Below are 27,525 nucleotides of genomic sequence, written 5' to 3' on the forward strand. Positions count from 1 at the left end.
CAATCAACACCTGCTTAGGGAATTCCACAGCAGTCTAATGGTTAGGACTCCACACTCTCACTGCTAAGGGCCCAGGTTTGAAACCTGGTCAGGGAACTAAAATCCCACAGGTAGCCCATCATGGTCAAATAAAAAAATAAACAAAAAAACCACCTGCTTAGTGTCAGCCATACTCATCCAGTTCTCACTTGCACTATACAAACTTAAAAAGTTGAAGTGCAAGCCATACCTTTTATTGTTTTTCCTCTTCCACCAATATAATTTAGGAGTAAAAGATATCTTCAGGGAAGAAGTAAGTTGAATTCTATAGAAAAACTGTTGATCAAACAGCAGCAAAGGTAGATAATTTGTACCCAGAGATAGATCTTAAAGTAAGACATTCTTGATAGTTCTTTAGCTGATTAACCACTACTCCCCCTCACTCCACAACAAAAAGTGCCACAAATACTTGCTTATACAGCCTACATGCAAAAAGCTTCCGGCACAAATTTCTTAGGCCTTTTCTCAAAAGCCTCAAGCCTGATCCTCTTGAGATGACAAAGCCCAAGAGTCAAAATAAAATCAAAAAGTTAAGGATGAAGACCAGAAAGGAATACGAAGAACAAAGAATTTCTAATCACTTCTTACATGTTCATTCTACTCTTCTTAACTGGTCTGAGTTCTCTAACTCCTATGTCGCCCATGATCCATTAATTTAGCTACTATGATAAAATATTCTTCATCTCTCCAAGCCCTTCTAATTTGGACAAGTCCTGACATAGTGGTGTTTTGTTTTGTTTTGTTTTGTTAACTCTATGACCCAGATGAAATCTTTTTATAGTCCTTGGAACCCTTGATGCTCCCTCCTAAATTCCTGCTCTGTGGCCCTAATGTTATGACTGAGGAGACAAACTATGTGAATGGTCCTGTGAAAACAAGTGAGTGGAGGAAGGGAATTGCTGCAATTGGGCTCCACAAGCATCAGGCTATTTCTCTTTCTTCCCTACAGGATTTAACAAGTAAAGTAGAAAGGAAAAGGCTGGCATACACATGGGAAGCTGCAGCAAAGAGCTACCCCAAGGTTTTTAGGAATCCTCATTATCTTTCCGTTTGTTATAGGCAGTTAAGTCTGGAAAAATATCTTTGGAATATGTCTTGTGTGTGTAGGAATGCATAAAAGATAACACCTTGCAAAAGTCAAACATACAGGTTTAATAATGTGCCACTAATGAAGATGGTTTATAAATGAAATAACACCTACACATTTAGTTCCCTAAATATATTATGCTATTAATCATTAAAGTTAGACCTATAAGTACAAGTTTTCCATATGTGGAAAAGTAAATCTGTTTTTAAATTAAAGAGAAATTATCACTCTAACTCTTAAAAATAAAACGATCAGGATAAATTTCAAGTGTAGCCGCTCAGTCACTGAATAAATTTAAATTTGATAATAAAACATTTAAGTTTCAACCAATGCACCTTCGCTGAAGCACATTTAGCTGAAATAACTTCGAGTCTTGTTTATTTCCATCACATATAGTACATTTTTCCAACAAGAGCACGTGTACATTCAATATAGAACATTTCCAGCAAGTTACAGTCTTTCTACTTTCCTTTCACAGTATATTTTAGTGCAAAGCACTGGGAAGGGTAAATGCTTTTCTAGCTATAAAATCATTTTATTATGACCTTGTGGATCTTCAACATTTTAAATTTTATATAAAAAGTATATAGATGGACAGGGTCCCTCCTAAGTTCACATGTGAACCTATATAAAAACATGGTATATTCTCCTGCTGTACCTTTTAAAATTATAATTTGACAAAAATTACTAAAAATTATTTAAAAATAAAGTATTCCCTAAAAAATACAGAATATTGATACACAAAAACCTGCCCAATATTTCATTAAAGATAGATGTACTTCTGTTTTCCCTAAAATCTTGATTACAAAAATGGACAAAAATTTATTATTTTTTAAATTTTTCAGTAGGAATCAAATATTATCTAAAGTAGTCATCTAAGATTTTACTTGGGAGAGGGGGAAAAAGCAGGGTTTACACCCCAATCTTCCTTTTTTAGCAGTATTTAAAGAAATAAACTAATATTGTAAGAAGTGGTTGTGCAGGGATTGTCTGCATCCATAAAATTTCAGTAAGCTATTTACTACTGCCTTCATATTAACATCAGTAAATGTGCGGTCTTTAAAAAAAAAAAACTGAAAATTTAAGTTGCATCTATCATTAAAGTGCTTTGAATGAAATTTAAAGAAATACAGGGGAATGTTTAATTTTCATAAAAACCTCAGATGTTTACAAATGAAGAATGTGATGATCCATGGGTGAAAATGAGCTGCAACTTTCCTGTAGTATAAATTTTAGAATGAAACTTGCAAACATTTAAGTGCTGTAGAACAAGTTAGAAATAAATGGATGTAAAAATAATTACAAATATTTAGCAGGCTAAATATTTATAATGTGCTGATATTAATTTATCTTTTGGTCCTAACATACACTCACTAGGAAATTATGTATCTGTACAATCCAGATAAAAATTCTGCCAAATGAAGTGGAACAAAACTAAAATCACTAAGATAAAGTCTTTGTTAATTAAAAATCACCAGTGGTGATATTTTGTTCAGGTTGTTGATCATTTTAACCAACAAACTGTTGGAAAACAAAATTTGCACCATTTGTGTAGAAAACGTAGACCAAATGCACAAGGGTGGTTAGTTGATGGATTGTGATGACAGTACTTAATGTCACAGCTACTTGAAAGTGCTGGAAGAGGCAGTGCCTTAGAAACAAGTGGTTAGATGGTTATTATTTTAGTCAGAAACAGCAGTTACAGTCATATATTTATCAAAACTTTTTCTTTTTTTCCTCATAGTACCATCTGAAGATGTTTAGTGGTTCTAACACCAATTTAAAGTCTTTCCACAAAAATGAACTCCAAACCTTTTCGTACATCACTTGAAGTTATCTGAGGAGAAATGGGAATAAATGAACACTTTTGAGTTTACCGATAAAACCTTATTTTTAGAATTTTACAATAAATGACTTCTAAAGAATGGTTTCGTCTCAAGTTTTCCACACAAAAAAAATGTGTGATAGTCAAACCACAACATTTAACCTACTCAGCACTCAAACTAAGTATACTGCTTTAGAACCTGAATCCAAAACTACCTTAATACTAATTAAATATATTAAATGCCTTAATACGAGGGACACAGGTACTAAAGGTAAACTTTAAAAATACAGGGAGATTTACAAAAACAAGTACAGGGAGTCTACGCCTTATTTTATATTGCTTTTTAAAAATCTACATTTGTTCCAAAACCCTCTAAAAAAGTAATATTATTTTCTTTTTTCCCAATAGGGATTTTACTTTTCAACACAAAACCATAAAAAAAAAGAAAAAAAACCTACTTAATAATATTAACTATGCTGAAATGATCACCAAAAGTTTATTTAAACAAAAAGGTAAAAATAAAGAGGATCTGGGACCTAAACAATCACTTTCCATAGATCAAAACTAAAACACGGTAACTAATACATACTTCCAAGGAAAAGGAAAAATAATCCAAACTTTTGTTTATCGAGTTTTCCCCTTTGCCTGGAAGCACTATGTTAAACGTAAATAATAAATGCTAATTGTTCTAAATTCAATTTGGGGGTTGTATTTTTTCTGAGTGCAGCACTTTATTTAGCCATCACAGATTAATTTTTACAATAATTACAGTGCCTCAAAAGACGTTTTTCCTATAATTATCGCCTTCACAAATTCATTCTAATATACTTAACTTTCCCACAATGTATTAATTAGTAGACTAAGTCACTGAATCAAATTAAACCTGTGCAAAGTTAGTTAAACAGAAGACTTCTATTGTAAACATAAGCCAATATTAATGTATATATTTTACAACATTGAGAGGAAATCACTGACCCTGTGCCATCTATCTATAACTATATTGCATTGTCCTGTGGAAGATTAAGTTCTGAAGTTAACTTTTGTTCCCAAGCCATTGGAATAAAGGTCACTGAAGAGGTAAATGCAATATGCACATTACTCTTGCAGTTCCCATTGCCATAAGATATATGGAAGCAAACGTGTTAAAATGGAACCAGCTATAAATTATGGTCAAATGATTGTTTTAGTTCGATGGGGGGAAATAAAGCAAAACTCTGTTAACTGTTCCTCACCAGACAAGAGCCTTAGATCTTGTACTTCGGCCTTTGGTTTTGTTTCCTTCAGGTGAATTGGAAGCATTTGCCTTATGAGTTTTCTTATGATGCTCAAGATAAGTCTTTTTGGCAAATGCCTTTCCACATTTATTGCATCTGTGAAGAGAGAAGTTTTTTGTGACTTTTACTTCAATACCAACATCAGCTACTTCGTACTTTTTACTAGGAGAGTTAGAAGTGCCATCATGTTTTGCATCACTATGTTTTGCTTCGTCTCTCGAAGGGCCTCTTTTTGTCACTTTATTTAGAACAAAATCAATGGGCTTTTTTATAGCTCTGATCTCTAAACTGGCTGTTATTTTCCCAAGATAACGGGATGACTTTTTATGAACCACAGTTATATGTCGTATCACATCACGCTTCCGACGAGTTTCATAAGTGCAAAGAGGACACTTGTAGAATTTAACATAAATGTTATTCCCATCTGTGTGCAATTCAATGTGTTTAGTCAAGTTCTGTTTCGAAGTAAACTGACGTTTACAAAGTTTACAGTAAAGTTGCTTAAAATCAAAGCCAGCTGAAAGTTTTGGTTTCCTGGTTTTTTGCTGGCCACCTGCAGCAGACAGACTAGTTGATTTAGGGCTTTCAGAGTCTTGTTTAACTTTATTTTTCTGTGCTGCCGGTGTGTTCTTTTTTTCATTTGAATGATTTGTTCCCTTTAATTCATTCTGTGGAGAATGGGTAATGGAAGGGGGTGAAGATTCTACAGAATCTGCTGGTTCAACTTTAACTTTTATTTCTGAACTGCTGGCAGTATTATTGGGGCCTTTCTCTCTTTTAGAGTTTGTTCCAGAAAGAGTTATCTTGTGGACAATTTGCATATGTCTTTTAAGCATTATTTGTGAACTATATTTCCTCTTGCAAAGAAGGCATTTGCATGCAGTTAAATTGTATTCAGCCTTTGAAGACGACTTTTGTTTTCGAGTCTTAAAAGATTTTTTAGGAGAAACAGAATCCAGGAACAAAGGTTGCCCAGGCTTTGTTGCTATATCAGGAGTAATTGAATCCCTCCTTAGTCCTCTATGAACTTCATCAAAATGCCTCCTTACATTCGCTTTTGTAGCAAATGATTTATAACATACTGGACAACTCCTACTTAATGGAACTAGAACATTCTTACTGCGTCCTTTAGTGGACTGGTTTGGATTCTTTCGTGTTTCAATGTACTTTTTTAGTTCTTCCATCTTTTTCTTGTGTACTTTTCGAATGTGACGACGAACACCTCGTCTGGAATTGAAATCTTTTCTACAAAGACAACATATCAACTGGTGACCAAAATCAGAATTGTCAGAAGTTTCCAAGTCAGCCTGTGATTCCTGAGGTTGTTCATCAGATGGAGGTGCAACGTCATCTGCAACAATTTCAACAGGAGGGGGCTCTACAGTTTCCACCTCTGTGTCTGTAACTGGAACTGTTTTAGACTGTTCAGTGCTAGTTTCCTGTATTTGAACTTCAGGCTGTTCAGGAGTACTGCTTGACTCTGTGACTTCAGTGGGATTATCGGTCCTTGAAATATATTGAAACACTGCATTCTGATTAGTTTCTATAGGTTCTAGCTTAATAATGTATTCTCGCTTGTCCACACTTGGATATATGGCTTCTAGGAGGTCGTTTATGGCTTGGCTTTGTTTATCATTTACATCAGGAAGGTCTGTTAAGGAAAAAACAACATTTTAATCTGAAATAATTAGCCTGCTCTAGTCCTCCAATATTTTTACATGTATTATTAACCTGTCTTAAAATTTATTATTAATTTGTATTTATTTTTACAAGAGTATTATCTACTTCTCAGTATTTTATGAGGCTAAAAAACTAGTAGATTAAATTAAAATTTGCTTTAATTTAAAATCTCATCATGGTACACAAATGTTAAGGAATAGATACAATCTGAAGAGCTACTTCTAATATAATTTTATATTAAGGGCCCTTAATATAAAATATTTAAGCAGATGGGTATCCCAAACAATAAAAATAATACTTCATATTTTTAGGCTAGCAAAGGAAAGTCAAAAGTTCTCATAACCCAAGATGGATAAAATACCATGAAGTATGTTAGTATAAAAATCATTTTTTTTTTTTAGAAAACATAACAGCATTCCTATTAACTTAATCCATAATAATCTAATCTAATTGTATGGGGACATTTGAACATCCTATGGAAAATGAAAAAGATTTTATAGGAAAACTTAGAAACATAAATGATGATGTATAGAAGTGTTTGTTAAATTCAGTCCTATTACATGTCTTAACATGGCACAATTCTATTAAACCAATGATTAAAAACTACAAATTAATTCCAAAAACAGAGCTAGTTTTATTTTATTGTGCAATATAATTACTCTGTCTGTAGGCAACCTAACATTTCTATTGTAACAGAGTTGACTAATATTGGTTATGTTCCTACATACAATGCTAAAATCTAGCTACAAATACAGTATCAAATCTGATAACAACTTAGAAATCAAAAAATGACTTATCATTCTTCTAGTCTACTAATCTTTCTTTTTAAAATGGATAAAGTAGTGTCTGTAAGAAGAATACTTTCACAGAAGTATTTCTAGAATAAGTATTACAGAAGAATATACAGTAATCAGCAAATCCATTTATCTATTTCCCTCTAAAATTCAACTAAACTTTAGTCCACACCAAAGACTAACACAGAATAACTACCAGAAAGTTAATTAAATTCCTACTAGTTCCTTAATTGCAAGGTTAGATTTGAAACTAATTTCTAGACTGCCTTTTCATTTACATCTCAAGGATAAAAGAAGTATAGTAAAATCTAACAGTGGTAAGAAAAACTTCAAGACAAATATGAAATTTTTGTTTCATCTATTTCCTATATTTTAAATCACTTCATGCTAATAATTAAAGTGGTACTTTTGCTATTTGCAGTTTTGCACTCCATTCCCATCCCCAAAAGGTAAAGTTGAAAAATGCACAAAGTCCACAATGTAACTGAAATATCAAACTGACAAAATAACTTCTATGTTTTGTTAAGTCCACAAGAGTTAAATCCCTGAACAAAAAACAATGAAAGTAATCTATGACTTAATAAAATACTTTACGGAATTTATGTTAGCTCTTTAAAGCAAGCAAATAGTATCATTACATATACTGCAACTTAATCATACACAGACAATATACTTAACTCAACAAACACTTGGTTACACAAAAACTTCATTAGCGTACTACCTGCCTTCATTACATAAAGCTATTTCAGATTTCAGGTTAGCTTGCAACACAATCCAATTTCTGATAAAATGACATATCAAGTCAATTTCACTGAGAATAAAACTGATCTTCAAGACCCAGAAAACATTAGAAAGATTATCAAATATTTTTAGTGCTCTCCACAATACCCCAAAAATCAATTTATTTACTCATTCTTTGCTCTATTTTCAACCTTCTCATTTACTTAAGAAGAATCTAGGTAAACAGTGAGTCATATCTGGTAACAAGCTGCTAAGAAGTAAAAATACAAACACCCCTATCAAGCATCAATATTTTAATTTACAAAAATCCTGAATATAAATGGTGTAATTCACATAAACATTCAAAAACAATACCCAATGTTTTAATACAAATAAACGTAGTAAAAATCTAACTTCATTTGTCTTTAGCAAAATCCAAATGACAGATATTAAAAAATAGATATTAAATTATCTCTAAGAAACCAAATATATGACACTGAATCAAGTATTTTATTTTGTTCACCATCACTAAGTCATCTGTAACCAGGTACTGATACCATTCTAATCTGAATGTGCAGCTACAGTGTAAGAACAAACAGTAAACGCATAAAGGAACATATGAATACAACTTACTGTCATCCATCTGCAGACTTGGTGGGCAGTAGAATTTTTTATGGGTAATTAAATTTGGCAATCCTCTGAAGAGACTGCGGCATAGTTTACATTCAAAAATAGTGTCCACGTCTTTTAATAAAATATGCTTAAGTTGTTTAGTTCCTGAGGAAAAAAAGAGAACACAAAGGTAACTTTAAAATGTACTTTTAAACTGGAAAATCACTGCTGACAATCCAAAAGTGTGGTTTTACACCTTAAAAACAAAATGCAGGCACTGCCAGTTATCTACCACACTATACTCAAAAATAAGTTATAAACTACATTCTTTTTTTTTAATAAATTTATTCATTTTAATTGGAGGCTAATTACTGTACAATAGTGTATTGGTTTTGGCACACATCAACATGAATCCTCCACGAGTGTACACATGTTCCCCATCTTGAACCCCCCTCCCACTTCCCTCCCCTTACCATCCCTCTGGGTCATCCAAGTGCACTAGCCCCAAGCTCCCTGTATCATGCATCGAACCTGGACTGGTGATCCATTTCACATATGGTAAAATACATGTTTTAATGCCATTCTCCCAAATCATCCCACCCTCGCCCTCTCCCACAGAGTCCAAAAGACTGTTCTATACGTCTGTGTCCCTTTTGCTTAAGGCTGGGTAATATCCCACTGTATATATGCACATCTTTATCTGCTCGTCTGTCGATGGACATTTAGGTTGCTTTCATGTCTTGGCTGTAGTAAATAGTGCTGTGATGAACATAGGGGTTCATGCATTCTATTTCTTTCTTATGCCTTCACATAAGAATAATAATTTATATTAGACTGTCTTTTCTCCTCTCATATTCTAGCGTTTAATGTTGCAGATGAGAAATTCAATAATGTATGACCCTTTTTTTTTTATTTTGAAACTAGAACACTTTCTAACACCATACACAAAAATAAACTCAAAATGGATTAAAGATCTAAACGTAAGACCAGAAACTATAAAACTCCTAGAGGAGAACATAGGCAAAACACTCTCCGACATACATCACAGCAGGATCCTCTATGACCCACCTCCCAGAATATTGGAAATAAAAGCAAAAATAAACAAATGGGACCTAATTAACCTTAAAAGCTTCTGCACATCAAAGCAAACTATTAGCAAGGTGAAAAGGCAGCCTTCAGAATGGGAGAAAATAATAGCAAATGAAGCAACTGACAAACAACTAATCTCAAAAGTATACAAGCAACTCCTACAGCTCAATTCCAGAAAAATAAATGACTCAATCAAAAAATGGGCCAAAGAACTAAATAGACATTTCTCCAAAGAAGACATACAGATGGCTAACAAACACATGAAAAGACGCTCAACATCACTCATTATCAGAGAAATGCAAATCAAAACCACTATGAGGTATCATTTCACGCCAGTCAGAATGGCTGTGATCCAAAAGTCTACAAGTAATAAATGCTGGAGAGGGTGTGGAGAAAAGGGAACCCTCTTACACTGTTGGTGGGAATGCAAACTAGTACAGCCACTATGGAGAACAGTGTGGAGATTCCTTAAAAAACTGGAAATAGAACTGCCTTATGATCCAGCAATCCCACTGCTGGGCATCACACTGAGGAAACCAGAAGGGAAAGAGACACGTGTACCCCAATGTTCATCGCAGCACTGTTTATAATAGCCAGGACATGGAAGCAACCTAGATGCCATTCAACAGATGAATGGATAAGAAAGCTGTGGTACATATACACAATGGAGTATTACTCAGCCATTAAAAAGAATACATTGGAATCAGTTCTAATGAGGTGGATGAAACTGGAGCCTATTATACAGAGTGAAGTAAGCCAGAAAGAAAAATACCAATACAGTATACTAACGCATATATATGGAATTTAGAAAGATGGTAACAACAACCCTGTGTACGAGACAGCAAAAGAGACACCGATGTATAGAACAGTCTTATGGACTCTGTGGGAGAGGGAGAGGGTGGGAAGATTTGGGAGAATGGCATTGAAACATGTAAAATATCATGTATGAAACGAGTTGCCAGTCCAGGTTAAATGCATGATACTGGATGCTTGGGGCTAGTGCACTGGGACGACCCAGAGGGATGGTATGGGGAGGGAGGAGGGTTCAGGATGGGGAACACATGTATACCTGTGGCGGATTCATTTTGATATTTGGCAAAATTAATACAATTTGTAAAGTTTAAAAATAAAATAAAATTTAAAAAAAAACTTAAAAATATAAACTACATTCTAAGCAAAATTTTATCACTTGGATGTTAGGACACCTGAAACTGATGGTCTTTTTCTAATTCAGCAGCCAATCAACTCCTGGGATGTCTTGACAATGGTTCTAATATCTGCTTGATCATCACAATGACCTGGTAATAAAAATGTACATGACCCACTCCTGGAGATTCTGATGCAACAGACCTGGAGTGGTACAGAAGAATTAAATGCCACCTCAACCCAAGTTTTTGGCTGGTTCTTCCAGCTCTCTTTTGTACTACGAAGCAAACATGAAGTAACACATTTCCCCCTGATTACTTAAAGAAGGTCAAAACTGTCTCACAAGATTGTCTGTGCCTTTCTTTTTAAATTCAGCTCAAACTACTTGCGGTTCTGGGCCAACATGGGATTATGATCATTTAGTGGACAGTAAAGAATCTTTGGTCCATGGTTTTGAATTTTGCTTAGGTGTCTTAATACTACTAGAAATTTATCCAAAGCCTTTCTCCCTCAAATACTCACCCTAATTGCAATTAATTAAATATTCACAGAACTACTAGTTTAAAGCCTGTCTTCCACTAGACTATAAATTCCAAAGTGGCCAAGACCAAGCCTGTCTTATTACAGTTACAAAGTTCTCAGCTCTAATAACACTGAATAAATATTCATTGAAGAAAACCACTTATCTACAGAATCTAACCATTATGACCGAAGATCAAAAGGCAGGCAGAAAATAAACAGCAACAAGCACTCCTGAAGTATTTAAAATAAAACACAAATAGAACCTCTTTTGTCACTACTTCCTACTGGTCTTTGACACAGGCAAATGGACAAAATTGATTTCTGTTCACTAATTAATGAGCCTTCAGTTTCTTCAAAAAAAAAAAGGATAAAAATATTGAATTAAATAGGAAAAAAGCAGAAGAGTCCTGAAAAATACCATGAAGACTATCGAGGTGCACAGTGACTATTAAGCTTTGGGACTACTAGAGAATAAACACAATCTCAGTAGCATAATTAATACTGTAGGATCCATAAAAGTTAAGCATTTCTGATTCAATCTTTTGCAATTTGTTTACCTTTAATTTTTAATTTTCATCATGTTGCATTTTATCATCATTTTGAAGACGTTAGCCTTCAAATTTTTATTGCAAAAAGATTACCACATTATCATAACTTTACTAAGTCTTTAGAGATTCCAATTCTGATATCATCTAGCTGTGTGACCTTAAAGCTGTGTGCACTTTGGTTTATTCATCTTATGAAACAAACCAAACCTATCTCGGAGAATATGAAAGAAAATATGAACCTAAATTCCAGAAGAATTAAATTATAAATCCAGATTTCTACTGAGGAAAAAATATATATATAATGAAATAATTTCTACCACTTCCTAAATCCAATTCAAAGTTTATTTCACCAGATCATACTACCACAAAACCAGAAAACATATATTTTAAAAGATTCAGAAGATAACTGTGTTATTATTCATTGTGTAAAAGTAAGTTCACACACACACGTACACTTCTCTAGTCTATTTCACATTACAAAATATATTGGCAATAAACTGCTAATATATTTAGTTCATAGTTAACCTTATAAGTGACGGACAAACTATGAGAGGTAGGCTGATGATAAAAAACACCTTAGATAAACTTGTGTAACTGATCTACATATAATTCTTAGTAAGTATAGGTGAGTGTATTACCAGACAGAAGAAAACACGGGAAAATTTTGCATATTTTAATCCTAAATTAAAAAACCAGCTAGACCCATACTACAAATTCAATTCTGCCTTTAAAGATACTAAACTGTTTAAAAGGATTGAAGGACACAGAAACAATCTGAACGAGGTTTAGCTATGACTAGAAAGTACAACATGAAATTATACATAAAAAACGTTACTTGTGAAAACTTAAGACTGCATCCCTAAATCAGGTATCATCTACCAGGTTATCTCAATCAACCATAAGAAAAAAAAAAGGTATTTGATTCTAACCTTGACTAATTAATCTTAATTATCAGATCACAAAAAATACTCTACCACCCTCACACCACTTATGCACACACACACACACACACACACACAAACACAGTTGTGCTGATCCAAGCAAACCAAATTTCTTTCAGGTCCTTGGATTCACCAAATTCTCTCACTGTTCACGCCTTCTATGTTTCTTTCTCTCTGCCTATGACATTCTCCCTATTTCCCTGGTCTGGCCCACTTCTAATAATCCTTCAGATTCCAGGTTAGGTGTCATTTCATCCAGGAAGCCTTCTCAGACCCCTCCTGTTTCCTGTTAAGAATTCTTCCCCTATACTCCTGGAGTACCCTGTACACCTATACTATATTATCTCACTATTTTGTGATTAGTTACTTTTATCTCCATTAAACTGGAAACTCTAAGAGAGCAGAAAAGATACCTTTGGTGTTCACCACTGTATTCACAGCTTTCAGGACCACGCCTGATGGGCATTTGTTAGACATACTTGTGAGCTCTCTCTAGGTTTAAGAAAATCTTCCCTATAAATTTTTTTAAAAGTCTGTATAAAGTTAACCAGAAAGTCAAAAATGCGACCTGAGTGATTTTCCAATTCTGCTTATATGTATTACCAATGAGAAAAATAAGATGTGCCCTCATTTCATAAACACAGGTAAAAGTTATTCCTTAAGTTGGTTTCAGTTACCATTTAAGGTTTTGTTGGTTTCCCATGGGGACATAATGGCTTTATTCTAATCAGCTACCATTTTCTGATTGCTTTGCTCACTAACAGTTTGACACAGCCAACCAACTGTGCCTCTGCCAATAGTTAAAACCTACTATAACCTGAAAAAAGAGACAAGACAGCAACCAAAGTTCACCCAGACAGCAACAAAAATTCCTCCACAACTCTTAATCCTGAGAGAAAGAGAGCTGTGCTGCCTTACTGCTAATTATTCCTTTTCCTATATTGATAACTCTCTTTCTCACCTTAGGTTTTTAAATCATCTTAGAAATCACTACATACTACTTACAAACCGTTTACGTAGATCATCAATTCAGTATCTTTTGAGAAACCAGCCCTCCAAAGAGAAGGCTTTTGACGCCTGTAACTAATTAATGAACATTTCAGATTCTCACACATAATGGGCGCTCAATAAAATTTAAACCTCATCGAAGGTTTAATCCTGTGCTAGCAATTAAAGTAAAATACACTGTATATACTGATATAAACGTTTAAAAAAATTTTTTTTCAAAAAGAATCAGTATTCAATTTCACATTAGGTTATATGTCAGATGCTTGACGTAACATAATATTAATTCTAACTCTTCTGTGCTAAGAGACAATCCTCTGAAGAGGCTGTAGCATAGTTTACATTCAAAAATAGTATCCACATCTTTTAATAAAATATAAGTTGTTTAGTTAAGACAAAATGAAAGTGAAGTCTCTCAGTCCAGCTTCTTTGTGACCCCATGGACTGTAGCCTACCAGGCTCCTCTGTCCGTGGGAATTTCCAGGCAAGAGTACTGGAGTGGGTTGCCATTTCCTTCTCCAGGGGATCTTCCCAAGCCAGGGATTGAACCTGGGTGTCCCACACTGCAGGCAGATGTTTTACCATCAGAGCCAGCTCATCAGGGAAGCCCAAACAAAGAGAAGCTTTCCTCTTCTCCCTTAATATACTGATATGTTGGTCATTCAATGAACAACATATCAGTTGCAGCAATAACGGTTTTAAGTTGCATCAGTAACAGTTTTTAAATAGTATACTGTATGCTTTATTGTTGATTCACACATGAACTCAGTTTCTTTAGGATGACTGTTGAACCACAATATCATTCCCAGCACTGCAAGCAAATCTGTAATTCCTGTCACACCTGCTGAATTCCAAGACCAGTATGAAGGGAATTTCTAACTGATCATCCATCCTTAATATAAGAAAACTTCAAAATTGTTCTCTTAAAACCACTACCTACAAGGGTTGGTTAAAAAAAAAATTACTAAGTTAATTATGAACACTGCAACATGCTACAATAAATTTATAAGCAGAATGAAATTATTTTAGTGCCTATCTGGTGAAACATTTGTTTAGTCTAACACACATTTATTGAACACCTATTAAATACCAGGTATAATGTTATTCACTGAAGACATGAAAGTGAAGGATATGATCTATGCCCTTGAGAAATTCCCAAACCAACACGAATGGCTGCTCTCCTAGGAACACAGCCTCAGGTGAGATGCTTTGAAGATGAATGTAATAACAAATAAAATAAAGCTACATTTTTCTTATCTATCCCCAAAATATGCAATCTGATTTTAAATTTCCTACAATTGCTATGTATCAACTAAAAGCAAAAAAATCCATCATGTAATACAGCAGATATGTACCTCTGATAAGTCATACTTTGATTCCAAGCTTTTGCTTACAGAATCAGGACTTGGGCATCACCATCCAGTCACAGTTTACATTAACTCAGAGAAATGTCACTTTAGCAGTAAAAAACAAACAAAATCTCTAAGAAACTAAAGACCAAACTTAAAATTTAGTTAGATAACGACAATAGCAAACATCACACAAAGCCAATTCTCACTTTTCACTATAATTTACTCCTCCCTAAGATTCAAAAAAGACACTGTTTCTTGCACATCGTAGTAGTGTATTCTATAGGTAGTGTCTTTTTCTATAATACAGTTGACCTTTGAAGGAATGCAGGAGTTAGGGATGCCAACTCTCCATGCAGTCAAAAATCCACATGTAACTTACAGTCCTCCTTATACTCCCTTTCTTCATATCTTCAGTTCTGCATCCTGGGATTCAACCCAATCAACCAAGGATCATCTGGTACTGTAATATTTACTACCGAAAAAAATCCACAAAAAGTGGACCTATGCAGTTCACACCTATGCTGTTCAAGTCAATTGTATAATATTGTAAAAAGAGATATATTTCAAAAACTCAAAAAAAAGATGCCAACTTCATATTAAGGGCCAGTTTTGAATACTGAACAAAATGATTATCCTCCCCTCTTCCCATTTTTCTGTCTCTAACCTTACGGCATACCACAGCTTCTTTGCCTCTACCAGAAGACTATGAGACGAAGAAAGAATATTAATTTCAATTAAATCAATTTTTATATATGTTATGGAAATACATCTTTTTGTTATTTAAAATTTTGTTTTAGTTTGGGCAGAGAGGATGGGAAAAGAAGGAAGCTAAAATAAAAGTTAACAGAGGGAGGAATGGATTTGGAGTTTGGGACTAGCAGATACAAACTATAATATACAGAATGGATAAACAAGATCCTATTGTATAGCACGGGGAATTATATTCAATATCCTATAATAAATCAAACTGGAAAGGAATATGATAAAGAATGAATATACATATATACACATATATATAACTGAATCACTTTGCTGTATACCAGAAACTAACATAACAATATAAATCAACTATATTTCACCTTCAATTTTTTTTTTTTAAGTTAATAGAAAGGAGGGAAAATTGGAAGACAAAAAGTCACTGACATGATCCTAGAAGTACTGACAGAACTACAGAAAAGCTCAAGCAAAAGGCAGGGAATAGTCCAGGTAGTACCTGAATCCTGGCTTCAGAGCAAACAGCCTGTCTCAAGTCACCCAAGCATCAGAGATTTCAGAGTAGAAAAGCTGTAGGTAGGTGCAAAACAGACAGCCTTCTAAAAAATATAGGATATTTATATATGGACAGATGTCAAAACAACAGTAGAATGTACTGTTTAAAGCCAAAGATACCTAAATACCCAGTCAGCTACCACTTGTATCAGGAAGAAAGTTAAGGGATATATTCTCATATATGGGTAGAGGGTCTCTGGAAGAAGACACAAACCATGTTATTAGTACTATCTGAGCAAAGATACTTATTTCTATATTTCTGTATATCCTTTCATATCTCTGTATTATTATTTTTAAGCCACAGGTATATATTACATAGGACTTCCCAGGTGGTTCAGTTGGTAGAGTCTGCCTGCAATGCAGGAGACACTGGTTCGATTCTTGGATCGGAAGATCCCCTGAAATAGGAAATGGCAACCCACTCCAGTATTCTTGCCTGGGAAATTCTATGCACAGAGCCTGGTGGGCTATAGTCCATAGGGTTGCAAAGAATTGGACATGACTAAAGCCACTTAGCACGCACACATACATATATTACCTAGTCCAAAAAGAAGTCTATTCAGATTAACTTTTAAGTCAAGCAGATAAAAGTAGAGATTACAAGTCAAGAAGTATTTGTAATTTAAAGCCAGAGAAAGAGTCCAAAGCAAAAGCTGAAGTAGGAAGCAAAGAAAATATGTCAAAACTGGTCAAGCAGTCAGTACAACCAATCAGTACAGCACACATGAGGCTGGTGGACCTAAAAAGTTAAGTCAACTCCTTCCTCAGCCTTTTATGAACTTCCAGCTTAGGTAGGAATTAATACCAGGTCACAGAGAGCCCGGTATAGGCAGGAGACCACAAATCCCTTAAACAGAGCTGATACAGGAGTTGAAGACAACTATCTGAGCTTGAAGATTAAGAGATATCCTAACACATCATTACTGCACAACCTGGCTGAGCTTCTGAATGTTAACAAGAGCAAAAGCATGACTTCAAAGTTCTATCTTCAATTATCTGTCAGATACAAAACACCACTATAGCTCTTTAAATGAAATGTGTGTAACCAAGCCATTATGGCAACAGCCTAGAAAGAGATTAGTCACTGAGGGGCTGCTTGGGAGAAACCTACAAGTCTCAAAATGACAAGGTATCTTAGACCCTGTCATGTGGTTCAAACTTCTACCTCATCCTCCCAAGGTTTCAGTCAGCAGAGGCTTAAATACCTGTGTGCTAAAGAAGAGCTACCTTAGGAGACCTGAGATTATCCAGATATGTAAGAGATTACTATCCTCAGGAAATCAGAATTACTTAGCTATGAGATACACTAGTGAAGTAAAACAGTCTTTTTTAATCCAAAATTAGTTTCTTTGTACCATTTAGCGTATTTCTAAACCATCTCTAATTTAAATAATTGAGTACTTAGAATTTATAGTATTTTCAAAATTTGTTAAAAAAAAAAAGCTCAGAAGGCAAATTTGCCAGAGACATTTTAGAAAGAGCACATTATCCATTTCACAGTCCCTTCCTTAATCTTAGTAAAGAAATGGCAAACACAGAAAACCAATACAACCACAGCGCAGTGAGAAAACAAATAATTTCATTTTTAAATATTCACCTTCCAAGGTTAAAAAATATATATATTTGGGGTACAAGATCTTGTTGAAAAGGAATTTTTTTTCAAGATAAAGCACAAATAAATGAAACAATTTTAACTTCTTAATCAAATAACATTGTAATAAACTGAAATAGTAAAATTTCAAATTGCAAATTTTTAAAAAAGAAACCTAAGGCAAAGAATATAACTAAGTGTGAAGTTATTATCTTCATTTCCATGATATGAGAAAGAACAAAAAGAATTTTTATCTCTGTACTAAAAGTAGCTAACAGAAACTCTTACTGCAATTAAAAACTAACCATTTTCCTGTTATGCCAGAAACATACTTAAATGTTGCCTCTAATTAGTAAAATTTTAACTGTATTTACCATAGGAGAATTTGACCTATTAGTTATTTCCGTTAACCAAGGGCAATTATCAAAAGTAAAAGGCAATAAAAAAACACAATAAAATATGTTATACCACCATCCAGCATGAGCACAGGTATTTGTTATAGCATACATGAAATACTGATTTAAATACATAAAAGCAACGCCATGAGGATTACAGATGAAAAGTGTTAAGAAATGACTCTCAAGAGTCAGAAATTAACTTAAAGGAACAATCTATTTTTTAGAATCCTAAAATAAATCAAATGTATACTATTTCTCTTTAAAATGATTTAAAAATAAATATCTTTAAAAATTTCTCATCAATACAAGTGGCTTCATATAAATTCTCTGAATCTCAGAATTTTTTCATTAAGATATAGTAACCTTTAAAATAATAACAAAAGGTATTCTAATCCTTAAACTTAGGATATCCGTCACTTAGGTGTCCATCAGTCACGTGCGTTTGCTAGTTCATACTTTATTTAATACCCTATAATGTCAAAGAAGCCAAATCCACAAGTGGTGGACAAGCGGATATAAGAATCACAACAACCTAAGACCTTACTGGTAGGACTTCTAATAGTTCTCAACCACTTATACTTAGTGAGCAATACCTATTTTAGAGTGCTGGATTGTAACTGCACAAATATACTTATTATATATCCATTATTATAGTAATATAATGGAAAGAAAAGCTAAACAAATATATGTGAAGATATCAGGGCTAGAGTAAGTCTTTTTTCTATCACATGCTCTACTAAAGACAGTGAAACTCCAGGGTTAGGTAGGAGATGGTGAGTTACATAAACAGAGATGATAAAGTAATTAATCTAGAACAAGAGATATCTCAGACATTCCGAGTAAATAATCTACCCTGCCAAAGCTCATAAAGACCTCGTATAATTTAGTACTGTCTTCTGAGAGTTTATAAAGAACATGCCAAAAAATAACAATGAATCTTTAAGAGACACTTTACCAGTAAATATACCACATATTTCTTTAAATCATTCTGAACACTTTTTAAATTAGTATATAATAATATAGTACTGAAAAAGAATTTCTAATCAAGCAATATTTACTCGTCCACTTTTTTAAAATGACAAAAGTATATTATAAAGAAAATCAATGTATATATTTCATTTTTTAAAAATTATTTCTAAGGATTTCTAGGTAATTTTAAGGTGAAGATTGAAAATACATCCTAAAACATTCATACCTGATCGAAAGCACTCAATTATTTGCTGAATACCAGATTTGGATGTCTGTAGTGGTTGCTGTAACAAAGGAGCATCTCCAGGTTCCAGGATATAAACTACATGGAAGACAAATACCCACCCCAATCCCCACAAAAAAGGGTTATTCAAATCATTTACTATTGAAGTAAAACAATGGTTTGCTATAATCATGTTAAATGACAATCACACTTTTTTGTATGTATTTCACCATTAGCTTTAAGGCAAAATAAAATAATGGTAAACATATAACTACAATTTTTCTCAATTCAAGGTAAAACTAAGCCTCCTATGCATTAAGTTCAACTGCAAAGATCTATTTTGGTGTTATTTAGTACATATTAGTCATATTTGCCTTTTTATTCCCCTTGAAGAAGAGCTACTACATTTAACCAAAATTCTAGGGCAATAATAGCCTTGCCACCCCTCATAAACCATTCCAAAACTCTCCAGACAATCTAGTACAGCTCTCTGGCAATTATGAGAGCAAAACTCAAAAACTACTGCCTAAGGAAAGAACTGGTCAAGTGCACAACTACAGATGTATAAGAATGTTCACTGCAGCACTCTGCAGCACTATAAATAATTGAGAAAAATTTCAAACAACTTAGAAGTCGCTCAGAAGGAACCAGACTAAATAAACTATGAAATATCCATACAACAGAATCTCTCACGGCTATTACACAGCATGAGCAAGACCTACATGTACTGACAACAAAGGATGTCAATAATACATTGTTAAGCAACACAAGCAGGTTATAAAATACGATATCAAATTTACTAATATATATTTCAATAGCTACAGAAATAAATTTAATGTATATGTGTGTTTATGTATAAATGCTAATATAAACACAAAATGTCTGGTGGGACAGTGGGATACCAAGAAAACTTAACAAATGTTCTTTCTGTTGGATCAGGTTTATAGAGGTGATTTTCACTTTCTGCCTCACACTTCACTAGCCCAGGCTTTTGGAAGTATGCATTTTAGAAAGAATGCATTTCTTATAGTAAGTAAAAATAATATTTCCATTGTAAATATACAGAGGTCTACATCATCCCTGCTTGCCAACACTCTCAGATTATTAGTATAAATATATAAGTAAGGTTATAGTAATAAGAAACAAGGTAACTGAAAAAGAAAACTGAGTTTTCCATTAGACATCAGGTAGAGACAGTTGTGGTGGAGAAAAAGCAGTCATTTTAACCACTTCTTTTTTCAGTATGTTATAATGTTTTACCATCTTTACCCAGATGATGTTTTACCATCATCTGCTCAGTGCTGAGAAGATAAGGAGGGTTACTTCAGTAATGGGTGCTGCTACTGCTTCAGGGCCTGGGCCTGGAAAGCTCTTAACTGTCTGATAAGGGGGATAAAGCCTGCTGTGCTATGTGTATAGACACACCCTTAGATTCTCTTCTAGGCTTCAACTCTTAAGTTCAGTGTACACAAACAGGAAAAACTGTGTCTCAGGAACAAATCATTCCATTAAGCAAAATTTTCCCAATTTTAAGAGACACTTTGGGGGTATTTTAAAAAACATACACACAAACCCAACTCATTTTGAGAACATCTAACATTGGCACTAACCGCAGTGGTTAAGGAAAGATTCCAGACCTGGACTGACTGTGCTGAAACTCCTTTTTTGCCATTTACTAGATACAGCTAGGGTAAATTACACTCTTTGATTTCTCTATTCTTATCTCCAAAATGTGAATATTAAAAGTATCTAAATCATAGAGTTGTGTGAGGATTATATTAGCTAATGCAGGTTCCTGGTTAAATCAGAGCCTGGAATACAGTAAAGACTCAATAAATGTTTTATCACCATTAACATCATCTACAAGTCAACTGCTTTCCTGACACCAAAAATGAAAAATCTTTTTCAAAATCTAAGAGAAGTAGAATTCAACCCCTTAGAGAAACAGCAGCAAATGTTTGTAAATAGAGTGATGATATCATTTGGATTTGATGAATCTCTTTCTAGTATTTGTACATTCTAACAACCAATAACTGATTACAAAAACTAGGATGGAAATTATACAATTTTAAAAAGTCCCAAGGTCTGACTCTCCAACTGGCAAGAATTCTGTAAAGCAAGAATGAAAAAAGAGTAATAAATAAGGGAGAAATATGAGAAAAAAATGGAAACTTCTCTTCAGCAATCCCTTTCCTCATTTAGGTACATGCTCCAGAAACCTTCCACTAATTTCCACTTCCACATGACAACACCATTTTAAAGCTAGAGCAAAATTTTGTTACCCACCACCATCACTGGTACCACCAGAATACATACACATCCTGAGACACCATTCAAAATAACCCCAGGGTTAGTTTTGTTATGAGTGGACATATCCACCTGGTATACACATCTGTGTAGGTCCCATTTCTTTCTTCATTTGAAAACATAATCTCAATCCTAAAAAAACTTTGTATGTCAATATTTTATAAAATTTCTTGCATATCCTATCATGCCTCCCAAGAGCAGGTCACATGACCATTAAGGAAAAAAAACAGCACCTCCCTCCAGCCAAAAACCCCAATGTCTCAGAGGTTAACATCTTTCTTTACATCCTTCCAAGAACACACTTCCCAGAATCACCTACTTGCATTAAGAGTCTCTCCTCCCTTAAAACAAGCCTTTTAAGATATTCTTCAACCTAAGATGTCTGAGATTTGCTTACAACTAATAGTGAGTGGGGAAGCAGTTGGAGGATAGAGAAGGGAACTGTGGTGAGGGGAGAATACAGATCAAAAGCAACTGTCCACGTACTCACATACTGATAACTGATGGAGCTGTGTGTTGGTTACGTAAGGTTCCTAAAGCATTCTACCTTTGAATGTTTGAAAATTTCTCTAACAGAAAAACTTTCTTAAAGCATAACTAAGAATATACTTTACATACACTGATAGGCTTATAACACCACCACTCACTACAAATTGATCCAGCGTACTAAGACCTCCCCAGAAACACACTGCTCTCTCTCATTCAGGAACTCACCTACTATTCATAATTCAAAAGGACAGATTTCTCCGCAGAGTTCATTAAAAGAACTTCATAAACATAACTTCACCTTCTTCCCTCCATCTGAGAGCAACCTCTTTTAAAAGTACCATTCCTATTCCTCTCAATACTGGAAACATCCTCTCACTTGGTCCATTATCTTCCTGTGAAATAATGACAATTAAAACTACCTCATAAGTTACACTTCTACCTTTCCAACGAACTAAACCCTCAGAAAGTGCTTACTTCTAACTAAGAAAGCAAAGAAATACCAACCACTTTTGACCTAACAGTCTGAAAAATAAACTGCATGGGAAAAGTTTCTGGCAAAATAAAGCTGAATTTTTAAAATTAAAGCGACTTATCTGACTTTGTGTTAATGAGGGAGGAGAAGAAGCACAAGTTTCAACACAAATTTAAAAGTTCATCTCTGGAAAATATCTTTAAAGTATCTAGAAAACTTTATCAGAATACACTAAATAAGGTATGGTCACAAATTACTTTATCCATGTACTTATTTACATCCATCTCTTTCCACTCAAAGGTTCCGTGAAGGAGTGCGCTTATCTGTTGTGTTCACCACTTATATCCCCGTTGTCTTGAACAGTGCCTAGCACCTAACTGGTGCTCAATAAAGACTTGTCAAAGAAAGAAATGAATGACAAAATACATTTCTTCCTAAGCAACAAGCTTTAATATGATTTAATTAACTAATTCAACTTAAACGACTTCTCAAAAAAAATGGAATAAAAAGACGGGGGGGGGGGGGAAGAGTGGAAGTATAAGAAGTCATTCACAGTTTTCTACTTCAAAACTAGCAAAATCCATTCAACAATTGGTAAAACATAAGGGATATATATTCACTTCAAATAAAATGTGCAGCAGAAAGGAGGATGAAAGGTAGGCAGATCAGGGAGCAATTGAATAAACACTGGATTCCACTCTGGGATTGCCTGTTTTATTAGCAGAGGTTGTTATTTTCAGCAAATTGGTGGGGATAGGATTATAATACAAATTTTATTCTAACATGTACGAAAGTTTCCAGAAAATAGAAGTTCTTCCCCTTTAACACCACCATTTTTTCCCCACTAATCAAAATGTACTCTAAATGAACCTCACTGTGACAAAACCAAGTACTGGGTGCAGTTAAAATACTCCAACAAGAAACAAGCAAAAGTACTAAAAAGTCTTGGAACTTTTATATCAAAAATAATGCTCAACAACTGCCTTTGAACTTAACAGAACAGCCTTTAGTTGGTTTAGTGACAGTGTGTATTCAAGGATTCTCTTTTTAAGCTGTACCTCTAAATGTTTGTAATAATGCACAAACTTCTAATAAGCAGAAAAACTATCAATAGTTTATATATCACGTTTTCTTAGTGTTCTAATACTCCTTGTGAGATTCCCAAAACACCTTTTTAGTTTCATAGTCAAAAAATATCCCTCTGAACAATATCCTAAAAATATTTATCTTAAATAATCAGATTTTGCAATCCTGTGTTCTGTCCATGATCTTTAAGAGGTCGCACTTCGACAAACTTTCCTTAGCCCAAACTAATGAGCTTAAACCTCATTCTTAGGTTTAAGCATTATTCTCTTTCAACACTATTTAAGCAGAAGAAATTTCTAGTTTTTAAAAGTTTCATAAAAATAAATGCTAGTATTCTAATACTACCTATTTTTTCCTTTCTCTTCAGTTTTAACCATTCACAGAGCATGAGGGTATACTACTAGCTACAAACTACCTTGAAAGGGAAGGAAAAGGGATTGAGTAATTGATCTTGTGGAAAAGATTTAAGGTGACACCTGCAGTACTTTTTTGAAGGGATCAAGCAAGGGAGACCTCTTGTTTGTACAAGCTTTTAGCTTCATAACTGGTTTTATGCTGGGGGAAATTATAGCCTGTTTAGTTAGGAATGACTTCTTGGGGAGGAAGAAAAGAAAACAGAGAGCAGAGTGGCTCTGATGGAGACCGAAGACACTGGAGAAGAAAGGGGTATACCTGGTTCACAGCATCCGTGATGATGGTGGTCAGTCTGACAGTATTTGTCCCTTAAAGGCATTTTCAGTGGGCGCGACCTACTTTCCTTTCACTGTAAGAAGCTCTTCATTGCGGCTTGGCTGTTGAAAGAAGCACAAACCCGTCACTCGCCCTGAACTTCCTGGGGGGGCTCTCGCTGCATTTTCCAGAAACGTTCCCTTCACCCACCCTTCGCTTCCCCTTCAGCGCCCTGTACCTTCCTCTCCAACCGAAAAATAAAAACGCACGAAGGCTTCACCAGCCCGAACTCCCGCACAGGTTCATCGCCCTACCCGGAAACGCAGCCCCGGGCGCGCAGCGCAGGGCGAGGGCCTGGCCGGCTGCGCGGGCGGCGGCGGCGGCCTCGCCTTCCCGAGCGGGCGCGCGCGGAGATGGAGGCGCGGTGCGCAGCGGGCACGGCCAGCGCCGGGGCCCGCGGGGCGGGGGGCGCGGCGGCAGCCGAGGGGTAGCTCCCGCCGGCGCCCGGCCCACACCGGCCCTCCCGCTACGCACGTGCGCTGGGGTCTCCCTGGCAGAGCCCCGGTCCCCCAACCAAGTGCGCCCAACTTACTGAACTCCTGGGGCGGGCCGGCGGGCGGGCGGAAGGAAGGAGAGCAGGCCGGGCGGCCGCGGGGACAGCCTGGCGTGGGAGGCGGCTTCGGGCCCCACCTGGCGCAGCCTTGGCGAACCGCGCGAAGGGACCGGGGTTCGGGCCCGACGCGCTCCCCAAGAGTCCCCGCCGGCGCTGACGCGGAAGCGCCACAGCTCACCACGTCCCTCCGCGGCCCGAGGCGACGCGGCGGCTCACGGCGTCCCTCCGCGCTGTGGAACTGGGCGGGCGGGCGGCGCGCGGGCGCAGGCAGTTGACAGGAGGAACCGCCCCGCAGCCGCTGCTGCCGCCACCGAAGGAGCTGGAACCGAAGAGGGCAGGAGCTGAGGCGCCCCTCGCCCGGGCAACGGCTGCCGCCGGAGCCCGGCTCCCCCCAGCGTCGCTCCACCTGCAACGGTCCCTCAGGCTTTTGGAGAGGGGCGGGGAAGGATGGGGGTTTCCCCCCACCTTGGGCCCTTGTTGGTAGTAGTTGTTGTTTCAGGAAACTTTATTAAGTCAGTCTCTCGCTTTCTCGGTCTCCCCCTCCCCAAAGAGCCTGAGCTACCGCCGCGGAGCGAGTAGGAAGGGGGAAGCAGAGACTCTCCGGCAGCGACAGGGAGCGAGTGACTGACCCCGGACGGAGATGGGGCGAGGGCAGGAAGTGACAAGCTCTCGGAGTGGGTGGGGGGAGTGTGGCCGGCACGCCCGGGAGCGTCGCGCGCATGCGCCCGGCCCGGCGCCCTCGCCGGTGGAGAGGCGACGCGCGGCGGCTGGGCAAGGAGAGGGAGACCGGGCTGGTGGCGGGGGGCCGACAGCCGGGTGTCTCCGACCCGCGGCTCTCTCAAACGTCTCCGGCGGACGGGGAGCCGAAGTCCTGGGCTTCGCGGGCCAGGAGGTGCGAGGCCACTGGTGCAGTGGTTGGGCCCGGGAGACGGGCTGCTGGGCAACCAAACTGTTGCTATCGCTTTTCTTCCTTCGGTGGAACCGAAACCGGGAGGCTTGGAAAAGAAGGGGAAAGAACTGTAGGAAGAGGTTTCGCAAATGCGTAAGCCGTAAATCGTGGTGATTCCGAAAAAGTTGTCAGCTCATTTATAAAGGGTACAAGTGGAACTTTTTTTTTTTCCCCCCTAACCCAGCAATTACCGAAGTGTGCCTCTCAGAGCTTTATCAGGTCTTTGGGAGGAAAACAGTCTAGTCCGGGAAGATCGGTATTGATCGCAGCTGCGCTCGGCGTCTGGCATCTGAAGGTGAAGTTGGGTCACGTGGGCAGTACTCACTTTTTCTTCTCTTCGGCGCTTATCCTGCTTGGAAAACCCCCCAGGATCGCAGTGGGCTGTCAAAGTCTGCAACCCGGTGTGCGGGTGCTCGGGGGTGGGAGAGCCAACTCCCCCGCCTTCTCCCCGGCTCCAGAAACAAAAATGAAAATTTTAAGAAAGAAAAAGTCCATTTAAAAAATCACCCGCCCTCCCCCACGATCCACTGAAAACTTTCATGATTAAGTTGCTGGTTTTCGGATCCGTGAAAACGTTTAGTAGACAGGTTCTGATGTATTTTGGAAGAACAATCGAGTGACTGAAATCTATTTTCAAAATTCAGAGTTTGTATTAGGTCCAGTAATAAATGTGTTACTGTAAATACACTGAATGGAGCATTTGCATAGGTCTGAGTGATGTTAGCAGCCTAATAATACGGGTGACAGGAAAATGATACAAAAATGATCTTTTTAAAAAGGAATTCCACCTGTTCATTCTGCACACTTAACTGGTCACTTTAGTATGTTTGATCATTTTTATCTGTCCCATTGTCAAGCAATACAAAACATCAAACTAAAATGAAATGCATCTAGGTGTTGGTGAGGGCGGTCCAAGAGGGGATATGTGGGTATATATATATACACACACACACACATAGCTGATTCACTTGGTTGTTATATGGCAGAAGCTAACACAACATTGTAAAGCAACTATTATCCCAATTAAAAATGAAATGCCACAATTTCTAAAAGTAAAATAAGCTGCACCCACATGATAGTGTTTGTCATACAACCAATAAAGTATTTTTCTAATATTTTCATGCTAAGTCTCTTCAGTTCATTTCAGTCACTCAGTCGTGTCCGACTCTTTGCGACCCCATGAATTGCAGCATGCCAGGCCTCCCTGTCCATCACCAACTCCTGGAGTTCACTCAAACTCATGTCCATTGAGTCAGTGATGCCATCCAGCCATCTCATCCTCTGTCGTCCCCTTCTCCTCCTGCCCCCAATCCCTCCCAGCATCAGAGTCTTTTCCAATGAGTCAACTCTTCGCATGAGGTGGCCAAAGTACTGGAGTTTCAGCTTTAGCATCATTCCTTCCAAAGAAATTCCAGGGCTGATCTCCTTTAGAATGGGCTGGTTGGATCTCCTTGCAGTCCAAGGGACTCTCAAGAGTCTTCTCCAACACCACAGTTCAAAAGCATCAATTCTTGGGCACTCAGGCTTTCTTCACAGTCCAACTCTTGCATCCATACGTGACCACTGGAAAAACCATAGCCTTGACTAGATGGACCTTTGTTGGCAAAGTAACGTCTCTGCTTTTTAACATGCTATCTAGGTTGGTCAGTCCTGTCCAATTCTTTGCAACCCAAGGAACTGTTTCCCACAAGGCTCCTCTGTCCATGGGATTCTCTAGGCAAGAATACTGGAGCAGGTTGCCATGGCCTCCTCCAATCTTCCTGACCCAAGAAGGGAATCTGCATCTCCTGCAGCTCTGGCACTGCAGGTGATTTCTTTACCACTGAGCCACAGAGGAATATGCTTACGCAAAACAA

The 27,525-nt window shown here is 36.9% G+C and overlaps 1 protein-coding gene across 5 annotated transcripts in view; it reads right to left on the minus strand.

The window, feature by feature from the left end:
* Positions 1–25,350, minus strand: part of ZNF800 (zinc finger protein 800) — a 50,962-nt gene extending 25,612 nt beyond the window's left edge. The window contains exons 1-6 of one of the 5 annotated variants that reach the window (XM_061414611.1): positions 24,700–25,348; positions 24,111–24,229; positions 19,088–19,183; positions 8,053–8,196; positions 4,184–5,876; positions 1,172–2,963 (exon numbers count right to left, since the gene is read on the minus strand). In XM_061414611.1, coding sequence (XP_061270595.1) covers position 2,963; positions 4,184–5,876; positions 8,053–8,196; positions 19,088–19,183; positions 24,111–24,171 — 1,995 coding nt within the window. In that variant the 5' untranslated portion in view covers positions 24,172–24,229; positions 24,700–25,348 and the 3' untranslated portion in view covers positions 1,172–2,962. Of the gene's footprint in view, positions 1–1,171; positions 2,964–4,183; positions 5,877–8,052; positions 8,197–19,087; positions 19,184–24,110; positions 24,230–24,345; positions 24,490–24,699 lie in introns of those variants that run through there. The other 4 variants (XM_061414609.1, XM_061414606.1, XM_061414607.1 and 1 more) reach the window with 4 other exon arrangements.
* Between the last annotated feature and the right edge of the window lie 2,175 nt (positions 25,351–27,525).

Source organism: Bos javanicus, chromosome 4 (genome assembly GCF_032452875.1).
Source record: "Bos javanicus breed banteng chromosome 4, ARS-OSU_banteng_1.0, whole genome shotgun sequence".
Lineage (NCBI taxonomy): Eukaryota > Metazoa > Chordata > Mammalia > Artiodactyla > Bovidae > Bos > Bos javanicus.